Here is a 23405-nt window from a genome sequence, read left to right on the forward strand (position 1 = left end):
TCTTCAGTGAGAAATTTATTCTGTTCATTTGCCTGGTGCTACTAGTCTGTCAGTTAGCATTTAGTAACTACCTACTATGTGCTAGGTGTACCAGGTGCTATGTTAAGTGCTACAAAGAAAGGTAAGAAATTGTCCCTATTCTTAAAGAGTTCATAGACTAATTAGAGAAACACCATGCAAACGTCTATGTACACATAAGATATAGATAGTGTTAATTGGGGGTAGTCACAGTGGAAAGGTACTAAGATTAAGGAGGAATGGGACAGATTTCTTAGAGAAGGTGGGATTTTAATATCTGTGTATACACACAGATATGCATATACATACACACATATACACATATTCCTATCTGGGTGTACATATATGTATGTGTGTGTATATATATATATTTACGTGTGTGCACATATGAATATATATTTAAATGTGTGTACACATGTGGATATATTTATGTGTGTATACACAAATACATATGTATTGTATATGTATTTTTAATTTACCTTAATAGCAACATAGTCAGCAGGGATTATAGGGTTATTTAATGTAGGAAGACGTGTCTCATCAATGTTTTCTCCAATCATCACTTTTGTGGCCACATCAATGAAGTCCACTCCAAGAGTCTTGGATACAAAGGGAAATGATCGGGAAGCTCTCAAGTTACATTCTATCACCTGAAGATAAATATTAAATTGAATGAGGTGATGGAAAAAGGTAAGAACCATTCTCTAGAGTAGTACATATCATTTATCATATAAGATACAATCTGAAATGCCCTGGGATCATGAAGGATTGGAGAATATAATTTCCCCAAACTTTAAATATAGTCTAAATTAATGAAGGCTAACCTAGTTCCCATATCATATTTCTTTAAATAGCATTCAAACTAGTCCCTTTTCTTCCTCATATTTCAGAAGCATACCAATATGTTTGCTGACAGACAGTAATTTTATAAACCTGTTATACCCTCAAATTACCAGATTGTATGGACAGAGATCATACTTTCCTTACAAGTAACTCAGAGTGCTTAACAAAGCCATGAATGACATATCAATGGCACAGAGCATATGGCATCACACAAGGCAGGTATTATGTGCCCAATACCATCCCACACACAGAGATAAATAACTATAGTAGTCTCAGGGACTCTCTGGTGGGTATCCACAAAGAAATAGAATATCTGTGGTTCTTGAACTGACCTGACCTAACACTGCTGTTACAAGTAGCATTTTCTCAAACAACAATAAGAATTCTTACCAGGACATCATTTCCTCTCACAAGAAACTGTACATTGAATGGTCCAGAGATGGCAAAGGCCTTTGCAATTTTTCTTGTGGCATCCTTTACCTAGGGTGAAGAGATAAGATAATGCCATAACGATATTGTATACATAAGATATAACATTAATAAAGCAGGTTTGAAAATGCATGGTTCCTTAACCTTTTAATTTCTGCAACTGCTAAATTCCTGATAAGCTTTATCTATTATCCTTTTCATTATTTATAAAAATTAGGCACTATGGCCAGTGGAAAGAATATGTAATTTATCCATTATTACCTCTCCACAGTCACACAAGCAGCTATTTTTTTAGATTGATGACTAGCTGAGGACTTTTCAGACTAGTGATTCCAGTACCAGAAAATATAGACAAAACTCCTTCTCAAAAGCTAAAATTTCACCTGCTGAGAAGTGTAGGTCCTGAAATTACATGGTACTGAAAAGAGGCTGGACAGCTTTCTTTTATGTTGCATCCCTGAGACAGACAATTGCCCTGTCCCATGCAGGAGTTAAACTAAGATGGGAGGATTAGGGTGGGAAGGAAGCTGCATTCCTCTGTAGGAAGGCCTAAAGAGTCACATACATGTTGTGTGAATCTAGCTAAAATCAGAGGCAAGCACACCAGAAGAGCAGACTGATAAAAGAAGTCATGGGCCCTTCACATATTATCTTTTGGAGAGCAGTGCACCAATTTAATGAGAAGATGAAAGAAACGAGGACCTGTGGATCACTTCCAGGGAGTGAGCTCTGAAAGATTTGGGAAATTAGTTCTTGAGATAATTATCCTGAAGCTGGGACATATTTGAAATAGGTGCATTTTATGAAATATCCTCGTTGTTTTGAGCTATTTCCTCAATCTAATATTTCCAAGAGCCATGTGACTTTCATTGCAACAAAACACTTTAGAATGGAAGATAAAGAAAGCAGGATTGTCTGAAATATTAGAATAAGCAAACTAGATACAACAACTGAAAGCTAATATTAAGTGGACATCATATGTGAGAAATTCCTTGTTAATTAAATTGTAGTCTGAAAATATTTATGTATAGTATATTATATGTTAAATCAGAGTATTCATACTTGGGAAAGATTATAAGAATCTAATAAAACTGAATTTATATTTGAAAGGGGAGGAAAAGTACTAGTTTTTTCTTCAAAATTTCTTAATGATCTTGAGAAATAAATTTGGCCCAATGCATTCTACCGTAGTATCTACAAGGTTTTTTGTTTTTGTTTTAAGAGGGACTCTACCATTAATTGTGTAGAATATCTAGAGAATTTATAAAAACATGGGCAAGAATTTTCAAAGAATGAGAAGGGTAGAGGCTCTACAATTTTCATCAGGAGATGGAATACCTACATTGATTAAAGCATAATATCAATGTGCTTTATATCATTACACATTATGTGAAATATATTGATATCTTTGCATCTGGTTAAAATCCTTGCATCATTATATAATAATTATAACCTTTTCAATGGCTCCTTGACTGATGGTTTGTGTTGGAAGCATCAGAGTGGCATCTCCTGAATGGACCCCTGCATCTTCCACATGTTCAGAGATGGCATGGGAAATAACCTAGAAAAAGAGAGAGGGAGATGGGAGAAAACTGGTTACTCACCAGTTCTAAGAAGAATACCTGCCCTGAAGCAAAGAATCTATCTTTTTGATGATTCCCCACTGAATGTCACAATGGTGGATATATACAATTATGATTTGACTAATTGAGAAATGTTTCCTTACTAAAAAGTGTATGCTATACAGAACCATAAATCTTAAATGGATAGTACTGACCTCTCCTAATTAATATGAAAATAAGTTACACTATGAAAAGAAATCTGGAATTTCTCTCTTGTGACACATTAGTCCCCTCAATCACTCTACAATCGAGGAATACTGGCCTCCTTGTTACTACTTACACACAATACTCCATTTCCCATCTTTGCCCTGGTTGCTCCTTCCTCACCTCTACCTTTCAGAATCTCTGACTGCACCAAGATTCAGTTCAAAGGCTACTTCAAGGAGGCTTTTTCCTGTTGCCCTAGCTACTCATTGTGTCTTAGTCTATAAAACAACCTTTCTACCTGCTCCAAATGTATTTGTATATACCTACTGATTTGCTCTTTGTCTCCTTTATTTGAATGTAAACTCTTTTAGGGAAGAGACTGTTTTCCCTTGTAACTACAGCACATAAATAAGCCTTTAATAAATGTTAGTTGATTGACTTTAAAGTTCTGGTTTTATTAACCAGAAAAAACTTGGGAGATAAATACTTTTAATTATTCTTTCAGAAAGGTACTTACTTCAAAATGAAAAAGAAGAAAAGTAAGAAAATATGGCTGGGAGGAAAGTATTGAACAATTAGATTGGTTTTATGGGTAGGGGCTTTTTTTAACTGAGAGGCAATATCATGTAGTCATTGGAAAAGTTGTCTTAAGAGTCAGGAAAACCCAAGATTAAGTCTTGCCCTTGCTGAAATTACTGGCTATGTATTGGCAATATATTGGTAAAATTTGTGGGAATGAGAGTCATGATGAAAATATGAAATACTATATTTTACACTCAAAAGAAATGTAGTAAATGACATATGAGTTGCACTTTCTGTTAAGAAACTATACACATTATCATCACAAATGTGAAGAGAGAAACAAAGAGCATTTGGATGATAATGAAAGAGAAGGAGGAGCAATTATACTGTGGAAACATCAGTAGCTAGATAGATAAATGATATTTTCCTAATACATAAAAATACTAAGGCACAAAAGCAAAAATATAGTAGTGAAGGGGGAATTTTCAATGATTTGGACATCTGATAGAAGTCTCATTCTGCTATCACTTGCAATTCAGGTCACCTCCTTCTCTGCAACTTATAGTCCTGAAAATCTGCCTACAGTCTTTCTACAATAAGTGACTTGCCTAAGGTCACATAGCCAGTATGTCTCAAAAGTTGAACTTGAACCCATTTCCAACTGGATATTATTCTGTATAGACCCAGAGGGAATGATCAATGAGTTTGTGTTTTTATTTTCTCAGATGAAACAACAAACCCAATTTTTTTAGAACTATAAAATGAATATGGGGGTGGCTAGGAAGCACAGTGAATAGAGCACCAGCCCTGGAGTCAGAAGGACCTGAGTTCAAATCCAACCTCAGACACGTAACACTTACTAGCCATGTGGCCTTGGGCAAGTCACTTGACCCTAATTGCCCAGCCTTCCATCCTCCAAAAAGCAAAAAAAAAAAAGTTAAAAAAATAAAATGAATAAATGCATTCTTCAGAATTCTCATTTTTCTCCAAAAGTTGCATATAACTAGCAAAGAGGCATCCCTATAGGACTAGGAAAAAATCTGCCAAGGCTAGAACAATGAACTAAAACTAACAAAAATGAAGTTGAATCAAATGCCATGCATTTAAGTTCTAAAAATTAAATGTGGCAGTTCAGGATGGGGGAGATTTGGCTTAACAAGAAGCATGATGTCCTACAGGAAAGGATGCTACACTTGAAGTCAGAAAAGACCAGGACTTGAATCCTGACATCAGTATTCACTTTCGACCTCTGGTAAGAACCATAATCTCTCTTAACTTTGATTTCTTCATCCATAAAAAACAGGATAATACTTACAATTCTGCACTTCACAGTTTTTTGTAAGAAAATCAATTTATGAATCTTTAAGTACTATATAATTGTAAATTGTCAATAGATTTCACAAGAAAAAAAGATTGTGAGGGTTTAGCTGATGGTAGCCACAACATAAAACAACAATATAATAGGCCTCCCAATAAAGCTAACTTAATCTTGGAGGGCACTAGCGGAGTTATAGTGGTATCTGTAAACAAGGGAGGTCAGAGTCCTAATGTATATGAATTGGTAAAATCACATATAGAATGAGATTCTTTGTGACAAATTCTAAGAGGATGATAATGAACTGGAGCAAGGGCCTAGAAACCATGACATACAGGGAACAGATTAAGCAACTGTCCCTGTTCAGCCTAATAAAGGACAGGGAGGATAGGGGGTACTTCGTGGCAGTGTCCAACATCTGAAGGGGTATCATATGGAAGCAATTTTTAATTTGTTCCCTGTAGGACCAAAGAGCAGAACTGGAACTAATGGGCAGAAATAATAGGGGGAAAGACTTCAGTTTAATGCAGGAATGAATTTTCAAATAATTATAGCTCTTCAAAATTTGAATGGTTATCCTATGAGAGAGCAAATTCTTTATCACTGCAAATGTTTAAGCAGGGGTAGGATGGTCACCTGTTGAGGATACTATAAAAGGGAATCCTATATGGAAACAAAATGGCCTCACCTCCAAATGAATTTTTATTTTCTCAGATGAAACAACACACCCTATTTTTGCATTCTTCAGAATTCTCATTTTTCTCCAAAAGTTTGCATGTAACTAGCCACAAGCTTGAGTAGACAAAGATCTAATATGGTGTGGTAATTTTTATGTCATTATCTTCATCTACCCCACCATATCCATTTTTTTTTGCCTTTGCTAACCCAATCAAAGGAAGGATCAGAGAAAGCTGCAGAGAAAAAAAGGCAGAGGCTTCAATTGTAAACATCAGAGCTGTTGGGTATATTTACAGCCTCCATTGAAATATGAAAGGAAAACTACAGAAAAAGGAAATGAAGGAGAATATATTTTAAAAGAACTCTAACAACAGGATGATAATTAATTCTGAAAATTTTCAAAGGAATTTCTAACAGGTAAAAAAAATAGGTAATATGGCATCTGTGACATCAGCTGAAATACCAATTAACTGGTATTTTTAATTGTACTAAAATACTTTCCCACTGAGTTTTAAAAATCTGTTTTACTAAATGTATCCATGAATTCTAAAGTTTGTTAGGTTTCAAACTTTTTAAATTAAAAAGTAGGAGGGTAAAAGCAGAAATGTAGGAAGGAAGGTTTGGTAAGGTCTTACTCTTCCGTCTTTACCAACAGCATCCATTTCCACTTCTCGAGCTCCCTCAACAAATTTTGTCAACACAACTGGATGTTCCTGTCACAAAAACAAAACATAAAATGAAATCTTGTAGCTGAAACTACATAGAGTACCAAATGATTGATGTAGCTTATATGAATGCCAGATGGGAGATTCTCAGATAATACTTAATTCTAAATACTTCACAATAAATGTCTTTTGTAAGAACACAAACATTTAAGGGCAGATAGTTGGGCTAGAGACCTTTCCACAATTTCTAGTGATTGGTGAACTAAAGTTAAATTCTAAAATTGCATAAAATCTGGAAAAATGTGCATTGTTTATATGGAAAACTTCCAGCTTCCATGTCCATCAAAATCTCATTGCTTAACCCATTGTTTTTGGTTCAAGTTCTGTCTCCCAAACACAGAATCTTAGAATGGGAAAAGACCTCTGCAACCGTCTAATCCAGTCTGAATAAGAATCTTTTTTTTTTACAATAACCTTAAAGATCTCTAGCAAGGAGAAACATATTACCTCCCAAAGCTGCCTATTCTCCTTTTGGATATCTCTAACTCTTAAGATATTTTTCTATAAAAGTAGCCTAAATCATCTGTCTTTGTAACTTCTACCCATTTGATCTTAGTGCCATCATCTGGGGTCAAAAAGAAGCTAAATCTCTTTTCCATATGACAGCCCTTCAAATACTAGAATGTAACAATCATGTTTCTCCTAAGTCTTCTATTTATCAGAACAAACATTTCTAATTCTTTCAACTTCTAATCTTTTTTTTTCTCAAATGAACTATTTAACCATGCCAACTCTCTGTCTTTTACTTGTGAAATCAGTCTGGAAAAATAGGTTTACTTTTGATGGCAGAGACATTATTCTAAAATAGAAAAACTCACTAGCCATTATAATGAATATTTTAAATAGCCCCTAATAACTGATAGGAGGTCTGTTCTCACTGTAAGGTAAACTGAGGTGAGTGTTATTAGATCCTTCAATAAACTGAGTATAAGCCTAGAAGGAGGGCTATGGCACATGGATTCTCAGTTATAGCAATGTAACTTAGGTTAGTCCCCCAGAGAGCTCATATGGTTTAAGTGTATGGTAGATAAAAGATCACAAGTTTAGATCCTTAGTACAGAGGTCCAATGAAATCTAATATTCTCAAAGAGATTAAAGATATCAAAATATAAGTTGTGTGAGGAGAGTTTGGAAATAAAAGGTTTATCTATACCATTCTCTTCTCTTAAAACATAGAACATTATAAGAACTTGGGGTGAAAGGGAATTAAGGAGATAGAAAGAATGGAACTTCTCTTTGGATTTGCTAAAGTTGACCCTTATTCTACCTCTCAGTTACTAGACTTCTAATCAGATCTGGACTGAAAACCCAGAGTGTTTATTTTATTTTATATTCCTTCCTTTTCCTCAAACACCTAAAATCTCTACTACCAGAAAGTTCAATGAAGAGAAGCACCACTGTACAGGAGAGGTGTCTGCCTTCATTTGTATGGAAACCATTCACACTCTTCATTCCTCTTTGAAATGCCTCTGATTTCACTCTTCAGCTCCCTCCAAATTTCATTCACTTAACATCAAACTCTTCCCTGTGAATTTTTTTTACCCCAACTAGCTTTTGAAAGCATTTAAAAGGAAAACACTACTTTCATCTTCTACAGTACAAGGTCTACAGATCAATAACCCCACTGGGTAAATCTTAAGCGGAGAGCACCAAGGTAATACCAGTGGGAAAAAGAAAAACAAGCAGACTGCAGACGAAAGCAGTTGAGTTACCAGAAAATGGTACAAAACTTTATTAATTTACAAATGGAGGAGGGCATCAAAAGAGAAAAAAAATCGATAAGCTGAGTGAGGGCATTAAGTACAAATCCACACTGCTGACAAAAGCAAAAGTGCCCAGCCAGTTTTAAATTAAATTAATAAATTAATTACATTAAATTAAAAACCATAAAAGCTTTAATTTTCTATTGAGTATCATGATTGAGATGACTCAATGTAAGAAGCCCCAGTACCACTATTATTTGGCATCTAATCCATAAGAAGGTCAAAAACTCTTAACCAGGCATATGCCTAGAGCTGCAAATAGGTAAATCTCCATTTTGATTCTTTATGTGCTAAACTTCAGCCATCTACCCTGAGAGGACTACAAAAATCTAACCTTAACTGCTGTGACTGCATCATCCCATTTGTACAGAGAGGAGACTAATGGCCAGAATAAACTTGCCTAACAACATTATATTCAGAAAAAGCATTTAAAAAAGGAAAAAAAAAGAGAAAATTTGGCTATAATTAGTGAGAGGGTGAGAAAGAGATAAAAGATGATACCTGTGAGACCCTAGTTGCCTCTGCAAGAAATTTCTTCATCTCATCCTCAGAGAATACTACATTCATGGCAGACCCACTGTGAAATGGGAGGGGAAAAAAAGCAGGTCAGTTTCTTTTATGGTTTCAGAAGCAAAGCATGCAAGACAGGACCTCTTTGATTCTCAGAACATTTTGAAGCAACCTCTGTAGTTCCAATCTCTTGTTCCAGCCTGGGCTGCAAAGGGTTCATGTCTCTAAAGTGAGTCATTATTCTACTTACTGCGACAATCAACCTCAGTGAAATACTAAGGGGGGGGGAAAGCCCCTACTGAAGAATAAAAGACAAGGACTAGGCTTTTTGGTATACCTACCCCAAGGCAGCTCTTTCTGATTCCATTTTTAAAGGAAAGAGTATATCTACTTTATATCGCAGGAGTTTCTCATTTTTTCAGCAGGATTTCAAGCAGAACTTAATGTACCCCTAACCTGGCTTCATCAGAGTTCACCACTGGCCTCAGATTCATTCCAAGGTTGCCTGGGTATATTTGCCACCAGCACACTATCTAAAGGGGTCACTTTATTAGCTCTTTAGGCCCATCAGCCACTATAATAATGTGAATAGAGTGCTACTTCTAAGGCAAAATTGAACCTTTTGACAAAATTTGTAAATATACAGTATTTGACTGGGATTTGTTCAACTATGTCCTTTCTTCTGGGTATCGGAAAGAGTACTGTCTGCGAATGAGGAATTTACTCTAAAGTCAGAGGGTTTTGTGAGGTTTTTGCTTGTTTATAATAGGAAAAAATGAATCTGAAGGAAAAATAAGGGAGAAAAGATGAAGGGGAGAGAGGACAGGAAAAATTAGTATAAGTAAGAAGTCAGCTTTACTTTCTGCTTTTTTTAAAAAACAGTGAAAAGGACTTTCAACTTCCTTTCCTTCAGTTACTTTCCCAACTTATTCCAGATTTGTGCAGAAAGTCTTCCAATTTCTTCTTATTCTCTGGATAAGCCTTCAGGTGTTATGGCTGGGGGGGGAGGGGATGGGGTGAGGGGTAGTAGGTCATAAAAATAACATTATTAGCTCTGTAAGAAAGTGAAGCAAACAAAAACCAGGCATGATGGGAATAAATTGTAGACAGAAGGAAGATAAGAAAACATTGGTCTTTCCTATGTCTAAAGCACCACATTCCTCACAAAGTAGGCATATCAATGGAAATGATATTTATGTGCTGTGGTTCCATAATAAAAGGTGAAAGACACCTGCCCCACCCCTCACCAAAAAATAAGAGCAAAGATTCCTCTCCATTCTCTGTGTTCTACTACCATAAGTTTTTTTAAAGTCCTGAATTTACTTAAAATAATACCTCAAAAGGGTAATAGTATGAAACTATAGTTTATAGAAAATCTCATTTAAATAAAAATACATTTTCCACCTCATTTGAAATTTTTCATTATTTTTAAAGAACTCTGTCTAAGATTCCATTTACACTTGCAAATTGTGCGCAGCAAATTGTGTTTCTCTTATCCAATGTTCACTGAAGTAATTCTTTACAAGTGTTAACATCTGAGGAGAGCAAGTGATAATTCACAACTTCTACATTAGTGAGCCTTTCAAAGTTTAATTCTAAAAGATCTCCCTCCCCCCTTTTATTTTAAATCAGAGCTTTAAAAATTCATCATTTCAAAAAAAAAGTTACCCTAAGACCAGAGTGACAACAGGCAAAGATTTGCTGTCATGTCTGACTGTTGGAAAACAGATGCTGGCAAAAGAAATTTCCTATATTGTTGGGCTTTTTTTTTCCTTTCCCTATCCTCTAGCATAAAACTTTCTTCCCTTAGCATGGCAAGGACAAATTCTCAGTAATAATGTGAGATCCAGAAACCCCCTTCATGTTATCTTTTCCAAGGTAAAAGCGTTCCACTGAATGACAGAATGTGGGCCCTCGACCTGCCTGAGATGATTTGGGAGGTGGCCCACAAATATACACTTAATTAAGCTACAGGGCTTTAGCACGGTTCATGGACCACACAGCTTTCTCACTCTGTTTTCTATTCTCTGTAGCTGCTCTTTGGGACATTTCTTTTTAAGGAGCACAACAAAACAAAATTCACACTGATGATACATTACCTCAAGACATAGGAAGGTCTCAGCAAGCAGGGGTAACCCACAGACTTTGCAAATTCAAGAGCTTCTTTCTAAAGGAGAGAAATGGCAAATCATTCTATTAAGAGCTAAAAGTACATAGCATAGAATAATGCTGATTGTCAAGTCATAACCAAATTTATCTCATTCATTCATGTAAAAAATTGCAATTAAAAACTAAACAAGGCTCAAGTCCATAGAACCCCTAGTTAGTACTCCTAAATGCCAAATCTAATTCAGTATGTGTTGGACTTGGCATTGAGAGAGAACTTATAGAATATTCAGTTTAGCACTGTCTTTTTACAGATGAGGAAACTTAAGGCCCAGAGATTTGCCTAAAGACACATAGCCAATTTATCTGTATAGCTGGAACTCAGGTCCCAACTATGTGAGGAACCACTCTTCTCCACCACCCTTGGCAAAGTCTGCAAGTCAACAATTGACAGCATTTCTTTATAGCTGTTTGGAAAAAGGACAAAAGTGAAGAATAGCCCACCTCTCCTCACTCAACTATAACTGAAAAACAGATCTCAGAAAAAAGCATTCCCAACTAGGTAGGTGATGGATTGAGGAGATGGTCTTCTCATATGAATGGGGAAAGATGTCCTCCAGTTAAGACAGGCTTCTTCCCAGAATGATCTCTCTTGATCTTCAGAACTGCCTGGGTTTGGATGGAAGAAGGAATGGTCTTGCATCTACCCTTCCAGAGGGTAGAGCTGAGCAGGCCTGTGTTATAGCAAGAAGGAATATGACCTAACTCATTTGAGTAGAACTATTAGGTCAAGATCAGTGTGTTCCGGGTTCCCATCTCTTGGCCTCATTCTCATTATCTCTGTTGAACAAGACAGCAGAAGCTTGGTTCAACCTCAGATCATTCTCTTCTTTTCTTGGCAGGCCAGGGGAACACTTTGCTCCTCCACCCAAGGGTGAAGAAAGCAAGAGCTCTGTCTGTCTCTGATTCTGTCTCTCCTTCTCTGGATCTCTCTGGCTCTTTATCTCTCCCTGCCTCGATGTTTCTCTGTCTTTGTCCTTCTGTCTCTCTATTTCTCTATATCTCTATCTGTCACTCTTTCTCTCTGTCCCTCTCTATCTGTGTGTGTGTGTATGTGTGTATATCTCTCTCTCTCACAATGGTCCTTTCAGAGGTGACCTTATAGTAGGCCCTTTTGGGTGAGGGGCAGATTTCAATTGATAAACTACCTTCTTATCCTTTTTTGAGAAATAGTTATGTTTCTTAGCTTCTTTTATTTCTATTTTCATTAGTCATCACTTTTTTGTGTTTGTGTGTTTTTGTGTTGAAGTAGAAATTTCCCCTTATAGCACATGTGATTCAATGACCCCATTAAATATGTCTCATTCTTTTTTTTTTTTGGAGGGGGAAGGCAGGGCAATTGGGGTTAAGTGGCTTGCCCAAGGTCACATGGCTAGTTTTTTTGTGTTGTGTCTGAGGATGGATTTGAACTCAGGTCCTCCTGACTACAGGGCCGGTTCTCTATTCACTGTGCCACCTAGATACCCCCAATATGTCTCACTCTTAAGCAATATTGAGGTATATGGAAGTTCTATTATCTAGCCCACGAACAAGATCTTAAAAGTATTGTCCTTAAACAGATCTGGGTGTCTGCCTAACATTCATCACTCCACCATTTTTTTGGCTATCTAGAAGTTACCTAGAATGGGAAAATGGTATGTGTCTTTTTAACTTTTTCTTTTGAAGACACCTCTTGACCATTTACTATAGGAGAAGTATCAAGACAGGTAAACTAAGCTGTGAACAGAGGATTCACTTGGAAGTGCCATATTTCCATTACTTCTGGCAAATAATGGTTATAAGCTAATATTTCTCCTTTTAGAACATAGACCTCAAACATAATGCTTACTACTTAACAATAATGTTTTCTTTAATCTTTTTAAGTATAGGCAATTTCTTCAATGAAAGCATACCTGACCCACTGGTTTAGAACTACAATTTTTTTGTACCTTATCAAATAATTGTATGAGTTGCTATGGCCAAAAAACACAAAATCAAATGATAAGTCTCTACTCATTCAGGAAGACTTTTCCTCCAGCAACAGATAGTCTGTCATGGGATCAAGACTCAAAAGCTACAGGGTCTTGAAGGCTTTGCCAGAACTTGTGCTCACCAGACATAGCTTTCAGGACCCTCAGTGGTGTCTCTCCATTATAAAGAGAAATTAGAAAATTACTCTAGTTGAATATATATATATATATATATATATATGTGTGTGTGTGTGTGTGTGTGTGTACATACAGGGAGAGATGCATATTGTATATATGTCTATCTTTACATATATACATATATGTCTATATACAGAAATATGTATACATACATGTATACACATGCATGTGTATATATGTATGCATATATACTATATATATACACACATATATTCTTTTACATATTGTATACTCCTTCCCCCCCCAGGGCTTTGTGGACAAATTTCTATGCATTTTATGAACTTGGATGGAAAAAAAAACATACTACATCTTTATATTCACTCATCTATAACTGAAATTTATCATTTATTTAAATTAGGTTTAAAAAACCATCTTTACACTAAAAAGGTTAATAAATTCTGACCTAGTAGAATGTAACCTCATTAAGGGCAGAAACTATTTCTTTTGCACACAGTTGGGACTAAACACCCTTTGAATTGAATAATAACTTACTTTCATATATGCTTTGTTTACAAACTACCTTGCATGCATGTGTCTTCTGATAATGTACAAACATTTTATAAACCAAAAATTACCTTACTGTTATTGTTTTGATACCATCATCCTACAAAGAAAACTTGTCAACATATAATCATCTGCCATGAAAATGTGGCAACCATGAAGTGAATATACTCTGCAAAATTTAGCCCACCTGTCTCATGCTACATTCTCTTGAAAGGAGAAAGTTGAAAAGCCATTTGCCGCTGATTTTTTCTTCTTACCAAAGTATTAACAGCCTTCCATGGTGCCTGAGCCACCTTCAGCTCATCCAGAACAGCCGAAAAGATGGAGCGATCCTCAGCCCGATCAATTTGTAGCGGGCTAGTGCCCATAATCTTGACTCCATTCTTGTAAAGTGGCACTGCCAAATTATTTGGAATTTGCCCTCCAACGGAAATGATGCAGCCATTACATGCCTGAGAAGAAGTTCACAAAACAAGTCATTAGTAGAACTTCATTCTTAATGGATAACTGTTCTCAATTTGTATTAATGTTGTTTAATTTTTCCTTGCTGGGAATGCCTAAATTAGTGATAATGATATTTACATTTATTCTATCATTGAATAATTGTAAGTGTTCACATGTGCAGTGTTATACAAAGTAAATTAAATATTTAGTGTCTGCTCTCCAAGAAACTATTTCTTAAAATATATACAACACTGACAATGCGATTTAATCGTAAATATAATTTATGTCATTCACAGAAGTGATAGAGCAATTCAGAGGCAGAGATCGTTGTTGCTGTTAAGTCATTTCACTCATGTCCAACTCTTTGTGATTCCATTTGGGCAAAGACACTGGACTGGTTTACCATTTGCTTCTCCAGCTCATTGTACAGATCAGGAAACTGAGGAAAACAGGATTAAATGACTTGCCCAGGATCAGTGTCTGAGACTAGAAGTCAGAAAGGCTGTTCTTCTTGACTCCAAGAAGCTGCAGTGGGTTTGTTAATAAATTGGTATTTCATTTAATTCAAAAACACCCAAGTATATTTTCAAAAACAGTAATAAATATACACATGCTCAAGATACATTTATTACAATAGTCATCAGAAGGATATGTGCTTATTTATTATGCCGCCATTCTGTATGCTGTAGCTAAACAAAGCTAAAATGACAATTTTGGTACAGATATGGATTTCTGAACCCCTTACAATAACTCTACAGAGACACAAAGGTCCATAGACAAGATACTAGGTCCCTGGACTTATAGGACAAAGTAAAAACTCTTAACATGACATTCAAGGTCCACCACAATCTACCCACCAATTTTCTGCTTCAGCTTTATCTCCTATCAAATCCTCCACACAAGCTCTTGACTTCAGCAAACTCATTGTTCCTTAATATATATGTCACTATCTCCATGCTTTAGCTCATGTTCATGCCCCTTATAGGATTAACTTCTATTCCCAACTACTCATCCATCATCAAGACTAGGCCAAGCCCTAAATCTACTACATCTCTGGCCTCCACAATGATCATGATCTCGCTCTCTCACACTCTCTCTCTGTCTTTGTCTCTATCTCTCTCTCTCTCTCTCTCTCTCTCTCTCTCTCTCTCTCTCTCTCTGTCTCTGTCTCTCTCTCTCTCTCTCTCTCTCTGTCTCTGTCTCTCTCTGTGTGTCTCTGTCTCTGTCTCTGTTTCTCTCTGTCTCTCTGTCTCTCTCTCTCTCTTGCATGGAACTTTTATTGGCAACTTATAAATTCCAATCAACAAATATTAATTAAGCATCTGTTTTGTGTAGAGCACCTTCCTGGAACTCAAAGAGATAATTTTGCATACATATTCAGGCATATAAAGAAACAGACCACTCAAACTATTTGCTGAGTATTTTTTTTTTTTTCACAAAAGCTGCTCAGATCAACTATACTTTATTCTAGAAAAAAATCTCTTGGGAAGCATGGAAGCAAGCAAAACTTAGAACAGCTGGAACAGTTGAGAATCTCAGATCCATTTATAACCCCAAAAAGTTCTTTGGTGATTAAAGAGAGAGAGAGAGAAAGGACTGAGAGACTTGTTGAAAATATTTATTTGAAAATAATTTCATCTATGAATAGAAAATGAAGTCTTAAGTTTAGTGGTAGTAGACTATACAAAATTTTATACAATTCTGAAGCTCCAGACAATAGTAGTAATAAGAGAAGTGGAGTTATTGAATGAACCTTATAAGTACATTATAAGCCTTTTAAAATATTCATATTAGTGAACTAATAATTAGAAGGCACATTTTCCTTTAGGAGGTTGGCTTTAGGTAAAAATGTGAATTAGAGCAGTATGTCTTTTGGTATATCCAAGCTGGACTTTTCCCAACACATCTCTCTTATGACATATCTCCTCATTTAACACACATACAAATGCACACTCAATAACTCTTTGGATGTTGTATACTAACATTCTCTTAATACCTCCTCCAAAATCACATCTATTGTCAGGAAGAGATTTTATAATTCACACAATTCATTCATGCTAAAGTATAAATGATTAGGAATTCAACATCCTCACTGACAATAAAGGTAACAATGAAGGTCTATTCAACACATACTGAAAGAAAAACGTCAGGCAAAATGGAAGAAAAAGCTAGAGTAATCTAAATCATGAATCTGTTCTTTGGGTTTTAAATTATAGGTGAATGGTCTACTCTAGTGGCAAAAAGAATTAAATGACCCTTTCTTATTACTACTCATATGTGGGGCTGTTCAGCACATCTGTTCTACATTAAACAGGAGTAATCCAAGGGCAAGGTAGCCTGTTCAACAAATATCTAGATGAACAATTAAATCCTCACAAAACATTTTGCATGATGCCATCTTTGTACAATTGTTAACATTTATGTGATATATGCTACAAAGCAATCCTCAAGGTGTTGCTGCAATATTTAAAACATGAGTATTCATATAAAATGAGTATTCTTGACAAGTACTACTAGAATAGGGGTTGTTAACCTTTTCTTATGTGTCATGGATCCCTATTCTGGCAATCTAGTGAAGCCTATGGATTCATTCCCAGAATAATGGTTTTAAATCATAAAACAAAATAAACAGGATTACAAAAGTAATCAATTATGTTGAAATAAAAATGTAATTTTTTTCCCATATAAGTTTACAATCTTGAACTAAGAACCCTTATTCTTGAAGGTCTCATGACAGATTAATTTTTCATGGTTTTTATGGTATAAGGATTGGAGGATTCAAAAATATTCTTCTTAAGAGGTTATATATATATACATATATATGACATATATATGTTATATAATGTGCATGTGTGTACATGTGTGAATATGTTATTTTCAGTTATTCAGTCATGTCCAATTCTCTGTGACCCTGTGGACCATAGTACATCAATAATTTCCATGGGATTTTCATGACAAAGATACTGGAGTTTTACCATTTCCTTTACCAGTAGATTAAGGTAAAAATAGTCTAAGTGACTTATCCAGGGTCACATAGCTAGTAAGTATCCAAAGCTGGGTTTGAACTAAGGTCTTCCTGACTCCAGATCCGACACCACCTAATTGCTATAGATAGATATTTGATAGATAGATACATATGTAGATATCAACATATGAGAAAAAGTGCACACCTCTCCTTTGTTATTTTTTTTGTTACCTCTTGTTGGTAGATGTCTAGGATCCTCTCAAGGGAAAGCTCTTCAAAGTAGAGTTTGTCACATTCATCGAAGTCTGTGCTCACTGTCTCAGGATTGCAATTCACCACCACTGTCTTCTTGCCAAGTTGACGCAGGGTACGGATACTTGAGACAGCACACCAATCGAACTCCACACTACTCCCTACAAAGACAAAGAGATTAACAAAAATGAGGGGTGGGGCAGAGGGGGAAAAGAGAATTGAAAAATCAAAGTTAAGGAAAAATTCATGATTTGTTGGTCCAAGTTAAGGAATCCACTTGTCTTTACAATGAAATTTTGAGACATACAAAAGAGAGCTGCTCAAGCATACATTCTATGTAATTTAAGAGTCTACACTGAAGTCTTAATACCATGCCTCATCATGGCACAGAGGTGAACAGGGTTTTAAAATGCTATTACAACAAGCTTAGCCTAAAGTAGGGAGCTGTCACACTCACAAGAATTGCTGAAACTATATGAAGAATATGATTATGTAATTTTAGAGCTAAGATGACTCTTAGAGATAACCTAGACCCAACATCCCACATTGTTGATGATGAAAGAGGCCCAGAATTGTTCTGTGACTTTAAATATGCTCTGGAAAGAGATGTATTATGTATTTTATCAACTTAGTAAGAAGTTACTTTCAGCTAAAAGACAATTATTGGTACTGAAAGTTCAAGATTTAAGAAAAAAAAGAGCTGATCCAATTTTGCAAAAAGTATTTTTTAATATCATCAGCAAATCAAATTTATGACACACATGCTAAAATACATTCAGGATTAAGTGAAATGATCATATGATTGTCAGTCTTGATCCATAATACTTTCACTATCAATTTGCAATTTTCAAATACAGATATGCTGAACGTGAAGAAAATTAAAATGAAACATGAAACATGACAGCAGTCTTGGATATAACCAACAATAAATGTTCATTGAATGAATAATTGATTTAGGAACAGGACTCTTTTTCTCTTTGAACAATCCCTTGACTTCACAAAATAGCCATTCATATCTCCTGAACTGCTCAGTTGCATTTTTCTCATTAATGAATGTCTGTAAACATTTGAAGGACTTGAGTGAATTCCTTTTTCTCTTTACACATCACAACTATATTTTGCCCCAAGTAGGATACACACAAATGCCTATAGTCTATGTTCAATCTATGAAATTCATAGTGGATATTTAAAATCATAATTTCATCATGTTTTCCTTTATAATTTGAAAACAACTCCAGTACTTGAAAAAACTTGCAGGTACTCCCTCTGCCTACATAGATGTCAAGCAACCTCTGCACATTTAGGGGATGGTTCCATTTTTCTCTGCTATAAAATTAATTAAATTATTAATTAATTACTCAGTGGTCAACCTTCTGGATATGAGCAGTACATTTAACTTCACTTTTTATTTTGTCTCTTAAACAACTGATAAGTATTTATTAAGTACTACCACATATCAGGTACTGTGTTAGGCTATATGGAGAACTGCGCAATGAATGAAATAATCCTTATGCACAGGAGATTGCATCCTAATTCAGGAGGCAAGTACATTTATAAGTATATTCAGAATAAATCAAGTTTATACAACTAAGAACAAATTAGTTAACTACAGGATAAGCTTGAAGTTAACAAGATCAGGAAAGGCTTAATGTAGAAGACCGTGCCGGAGCTATGTCTTAAAGGAAGTGAGGCAGAGGTGAGGATGGAGTGTATTCCAGGCAAGGGTGATGGACAGTGGCATATGTAAGAAACAGAGAGAAAGCCAGTTTGGCTGGATTATTAAGTAAAAGAAATATAAGTTGGGATAAGGTGGTAAAGGGCTTTAAAATCATGCTCAATACCATATGATAAAGATTTGTTCAATATCCTTTGAATAGAGAAGTGAGGTTAAAATAATTAATATAAATATTTTCACAACTTACCACCTAGCATAGGGTCTTGTGGTGCATGTAAAAGATACTTGTTGAATTACTATTATTGTTTCTCATAAAATATCACTCTTGTGAGCATCTAGGTGGCATAGTGGATAGGACACTGTACTTGGAAGTGAGGCTCTGAGTTCAAATCCTGCCTCACACACTTACTAGCAGTGTGATCATACAGCAGAGGGTAGCAGTAGCAGAGTGACTTCACCACTTTTAGTTCCCTTTCCTCATCTGCAGAATGGTAATATTAATAGCACCCATCTCACAACATTGTGGTGAAGATCAAATGATATAATATATTTGAAGCATCTTGCAAATATGAAAGTGCTATATAAATGCTAGCTATAGATACAGATCCACTTTGGAGGGAAAAGGTTTATTTTTGTCTTATGGAGAAAAAATGTACTTAATAACCAAAATGTGTATTTTTCTTCTGTTAAATGATATGGAATTTCAACTAAAAATCATTAAGTAGGACCCTTTAATTTAAGGATAAGTAGTAATCACCATGATACAGTAAAGACTAGTTTGCACTTGCTCTTAGAGTGCACAAAAGCCCATATACTAATAGATGTGGATCCAAGGAACTCTTCGAGAGGAAGAGAAAGTCTGACATATTGACCAAACTCCCTGAATGGGGACTAGTTTTTAAATCAGTTCCATGCATTGTCATCATTATATGGAATACAGAAACTTTACCTATGTGATAGGGTCCACAGCCTAGCACCATCATTCCATGATCATCAAACTTTACATCATGTTCCTGAGGAAGAAAAATCAGTCACAATCAGTGTACTCAGCAGCTATCCCACATAGTTAATTATGGTTATTTCTATGCACATATTATTTTAAATTATTTTAATAAGGAAAATAATTTGTATTCTGAAAAACAACCACCCTAGTGGTTATTTTTTCCCTATATTAGACTCCAATTAGCCAATATTTATTAAGCACCTGCTAAATGGTACACCCTTTGTTAGGTGTTAGAGAATATAAATGTAAAGAATGAAACAGTCCCTATTCACAGTGATGACTTTGTAATAGGGGAGGCAATATGTGTGTGTGTGTGTGTGTGTGTGTGTGTATGTTTCCATTTTTGCCACCAGCATCACTAGATGCCCAAGGAGTGAACAGAGATCTATTGATTCACAGGATTTAGAGATGTAAGGAAACATGAAAATCATTTGACCCAATTTTTTCATTATGCACCTGAGTAAACTAATGCCCAGAGAGATAAAGTGCCTAAGGTTATACAGATGATAAAGAGAAAGCCAGGATTCAAAACTAGAACTAACATACCAGGTGAGGTATAAGACTTATAAGGCTTACCTGACCATTGTAAGTAACATAGAGGTAGTTTGTTACTGATGGATACTCTGCAGCCAGTGTGTCAATCTGCAAAAAAGAAGAGACAAGAAATATATTTGATAAACATATCCTTACTCTAATAGTATTTATTTTTAAAAATTATTTCCATTCATATTCTTTTATTTTCCTTTGCTACTAATTCCAGGGCAGGAAATGGCAACTGAAATTCAAATGTTTCCTGTTGGAGGATGGCAGAGAAAATTATTGATAATTCCACAAAATATAGAGAACTGCCTCATCAATAAATGCCCTGAGAATACAATCACCCCCATACATAAGCAAGCTTGTATGTGCATACATACACACACATATACACACGCACTACTATTGTGCAGTCACTGCAATCGTCCATCTGATAGATAGTAAGTAATGATTATGTCAACTGGCCATGAGCTAGACTTGCCTATCCAGTGACATGAACCAGCTATTTAAACAATCTAAGCAAAAGCATGCAGAAGATTCGAGCCCTGTTTGGGTACTGGTAATCATTTAAGTAATAAAGCACCAAAAGCCAAGACATGATAAGTCTTGGGGAAAAAGTTTATATCACCGATCATATTTGGTAAGGACAGATAAATTCTTTGCTCAAGAAGAAGGCACACACCCTCATTCAGAAAGGAATAGGAGGCAGAACTTAGCAAGTTTGAAGAGCCAAGTAAAGAGGAAGAAAGATAATAAATGCTGAGTGAATAATATTCAGCAGCTGGACTAGGGCCTAAGGGTATATATAGGCCCCCAGAGCCCACAATAGAACAGTCAATGATTTTTAAGGACAAAAACCAGCTGGTAGCACTTTAGTAAAGGTAGCCCTTAAACTAATGGCAAAAATTACAATGACATACCTATGAAAGTTCTTGTGTGATCATCATGAATACCAGATGAACTCATTATGCTCAGCCCTATCACAATGAATACTAAATGAACCCATAATGATGGAACACTTAAAATAAAGTATTGCCCTGTAAAAAGTTACTATCAAGTTGAGTTGGCTTTTTTTTCTCATGGGCTCTAACACTACAGGTCAGTACCAACATCAGGGTTTTTCGGGCCCCTCTATTTCATCAAAGGTATGGCATTTAGATATAGATCAGGCAGAGATGAGAGCATTTTTTTTTCTTATTTTGGCTGGAGGAAGTGGCTGCTTTTAACTTTACCCTCTTTAAAGGTAGCATGAAATCAAATTTTATAGAACAAGATTAATGATCATGGGAGACTAGTATATCAAGTATTTTCAGGCTTCAAGCAAGACCACTTCCCAAGTAGTCATTTCAAATGTTGAAAAAGGCTCCTTTAAACAGAATCCTGCATTCTACCAGAATAATACTATGAGAGAAAATAGCATCCTTTACCTGTTTAACCCAAGGGTGAATGTTTTTCTTTACCCTCAGTTCCCGGGTCTGGGCCTCAGTCAGTCTAAGGCATTTTGAAATTTGCTTATCTGAGAATCCTATGTCCTTTGCCTTTTTCAGAGTTTCTGCTGGAATGGAATCACTAAGATTCAATGAAAAAGAAAGGTTCAAAATTAGGCCAAGAATAACATACAAGGTGAGTTTTTCAATTTCCCCCTTTCCAATGACTGTTCTTTTCCATCTTCAATATGTTCCAGAACATAATATATTAAATAAACTCTGATAGACTCTGTCTTCCCTTGGAGCTACTGTTAAGTCTCTCACCTTTCTTTCATCACCGGGCCAGTGGTCCTCATCTGTCACTTTTACTTCCCTTCTTACCCTCTGAAAACTTATGTTAATTTCTCATTGAGTAAATTAATCTATCTGCCAAATATCTCCTTTTTGCCAAATCCAATGACATTTTAAAAGTGATTTCCTTCTTTTTTTTTTAAAGCAATTGGGGTTAAGTAACTTGCTCAAGGGTACACGGCCAGTTATTTCTGGGTGTGGTGCTAAGTATCTGAGCCCGGATCCAATCCCAGGTCATCCCGACTCTGGGGCTGGTGCTCTTACTTGCTGTGCTGCCTGGCCGCCCAGATTTCCTTCTTCTTGTCAGCATTTAACTCTACTCACCAGGTATTCTTATTTTAATTCAATTCATTTCAACAAACATTGATGAAGTTCCAACTGTATTTTACACACCATGCTCATTAATGGAGATACAAAGAAAAGAAGAAAAGTACTCTTTGCCTTCAAGGAACTTATATTCCATTTCTTAAAACTACTTTGACTTCTACAATACTGACTTAGGTCTGATTTTCCTACAACTTCTCAAACTGCCACTTTGTTATATTCTTTCCTAATTCTTCTCTCTTCTTTTGTTGTCTCTTTCCCAAGATGCTTTCTTCAGCTCATTCCTTCCTATACCTGTTCCTCCAGGAATCTTATCCACTCACATATTTTCAACTATCACCATTATATTGGTAAGGCCTAAACGGCCTTTCCCTCTGACCTACTGTTCCAATTTCAAATCTCCAATTATCCAAAATATATCTTGACCTAGAAGTTCCACTATTACCTTAGATTCAATATACTAAAAATGCACTCACCCTTTTTCCTCCTCAGGAAACCAATTCTCTTTCCCAACTACCACTTTTTCTATCAGTTTCCCAGAGAAGGAATAATAGAACCATCTTTGATTCATCCTTCTTCAATCTATCTATCCAATTGTTAATTTTATTTTTATGGGCGATGTATTACAACAAAAAAATCTAAGTCTTAATTTGTGGACTGCATTTCCAAAATATTCAACACAATTAAATTTAGTATAGCAAAAGGTGAGTACCTCCTTAAAGTCTGCTGTCACAAGATTAATAAAATCATAGGATTTAGAACTTGAAGGTACCTTAGAGATCATAAAATCCAGACCCCTACAGGTAAAAAAAAAACTGAGGCTGAGAGAAGCTACATAATTTATCTAAGATCTCACCAGGTAGTATGAGAACCAACATTTAAATCCAGATCCTTTGCCTTCAAATCCATTGCTCTTTCAATTTATCATAGTAATTCTTTGAACTTAATTTATATGAACCAAGCCTATCTATCCTATTCTCTAATCTTCTTTATTTAATTCATTCATGTCATTTGTAATTTTGTAAGAGATTTATGTCT

The 23405-nt window shown here is 35.7% G+C and overlaps 1 protein-coding gene across 1 annotated transcript in view; it reads right to left on the reverse strand.

The window, feature by feature from the left end:
• The window catches only part of CPS1 (carbamoyl-phosphate synthase 1), a 155244-nt gene that overhangs the window by 26519 nt on the left and 105320 nt on the right, over nucleotides 1-23405 (reverse strand). Inside the window, exons 22-32 of the mRNA XM_069075103.1 lie at nucleotides 21693-21834; nucleotides 20305-20370; nucleotides 19675-19738; nucleotides 17030-17211; nucleotides 13647-13841; nucleotides 10672-10739; nucleotides 8564-8639; nucleotides 6210-6287; nucleotides 2744-2851; nucleotides 1252-1341; nucleotides 498-668 (exon numbers count right to left, since the gene is read on the reverse strand). Coding sequence (XP_068931204.1) covers nucleotides 498-668; nucleotides 1252-1341; nucleotides 2744-2851; nucleotides 6210-6287; nucleotides 8564-8639; nucleotides 10672-10739; nucleotides 13647-13841; nucleotides 17030-17211; nucleotides 19675-19738; nucleotides 20305-20370; nucleotides 21693-21834 — 1240 coding nt within the window. The remainder of the gene's footprint in view (nucleotides 1-497; nucleotides 669-1251; nucleotides 1342-2743; nucleotides 2852-6209; nucleotides 6288-8563; nucleotides 8640-10671; nucleotides 10740-13646; nucleotides 13842-17029; nucleotides 17212-19674; nucleotides 19739-20304; nucleotides 20371-21692; nucleotides 21835-23405) is intronic.

The sequence above is a fragment of the Petaurus breviceps genome, unplaced genomic scaffold (assembly GCF_028583685.1).
Source record: "Petaurus breviceps papuanus isolate PSGF00001 unplaced genomic scaffold, PetGlider_PUasm1.0 90903, whole genome shotgun sequence".
Taxonomy (NCBI): Eukaryota; Metazoa; Chordata; class Mammalia; order Diprotodontia; family Petauridae; genus Petaurus; species Petaurus breviceps.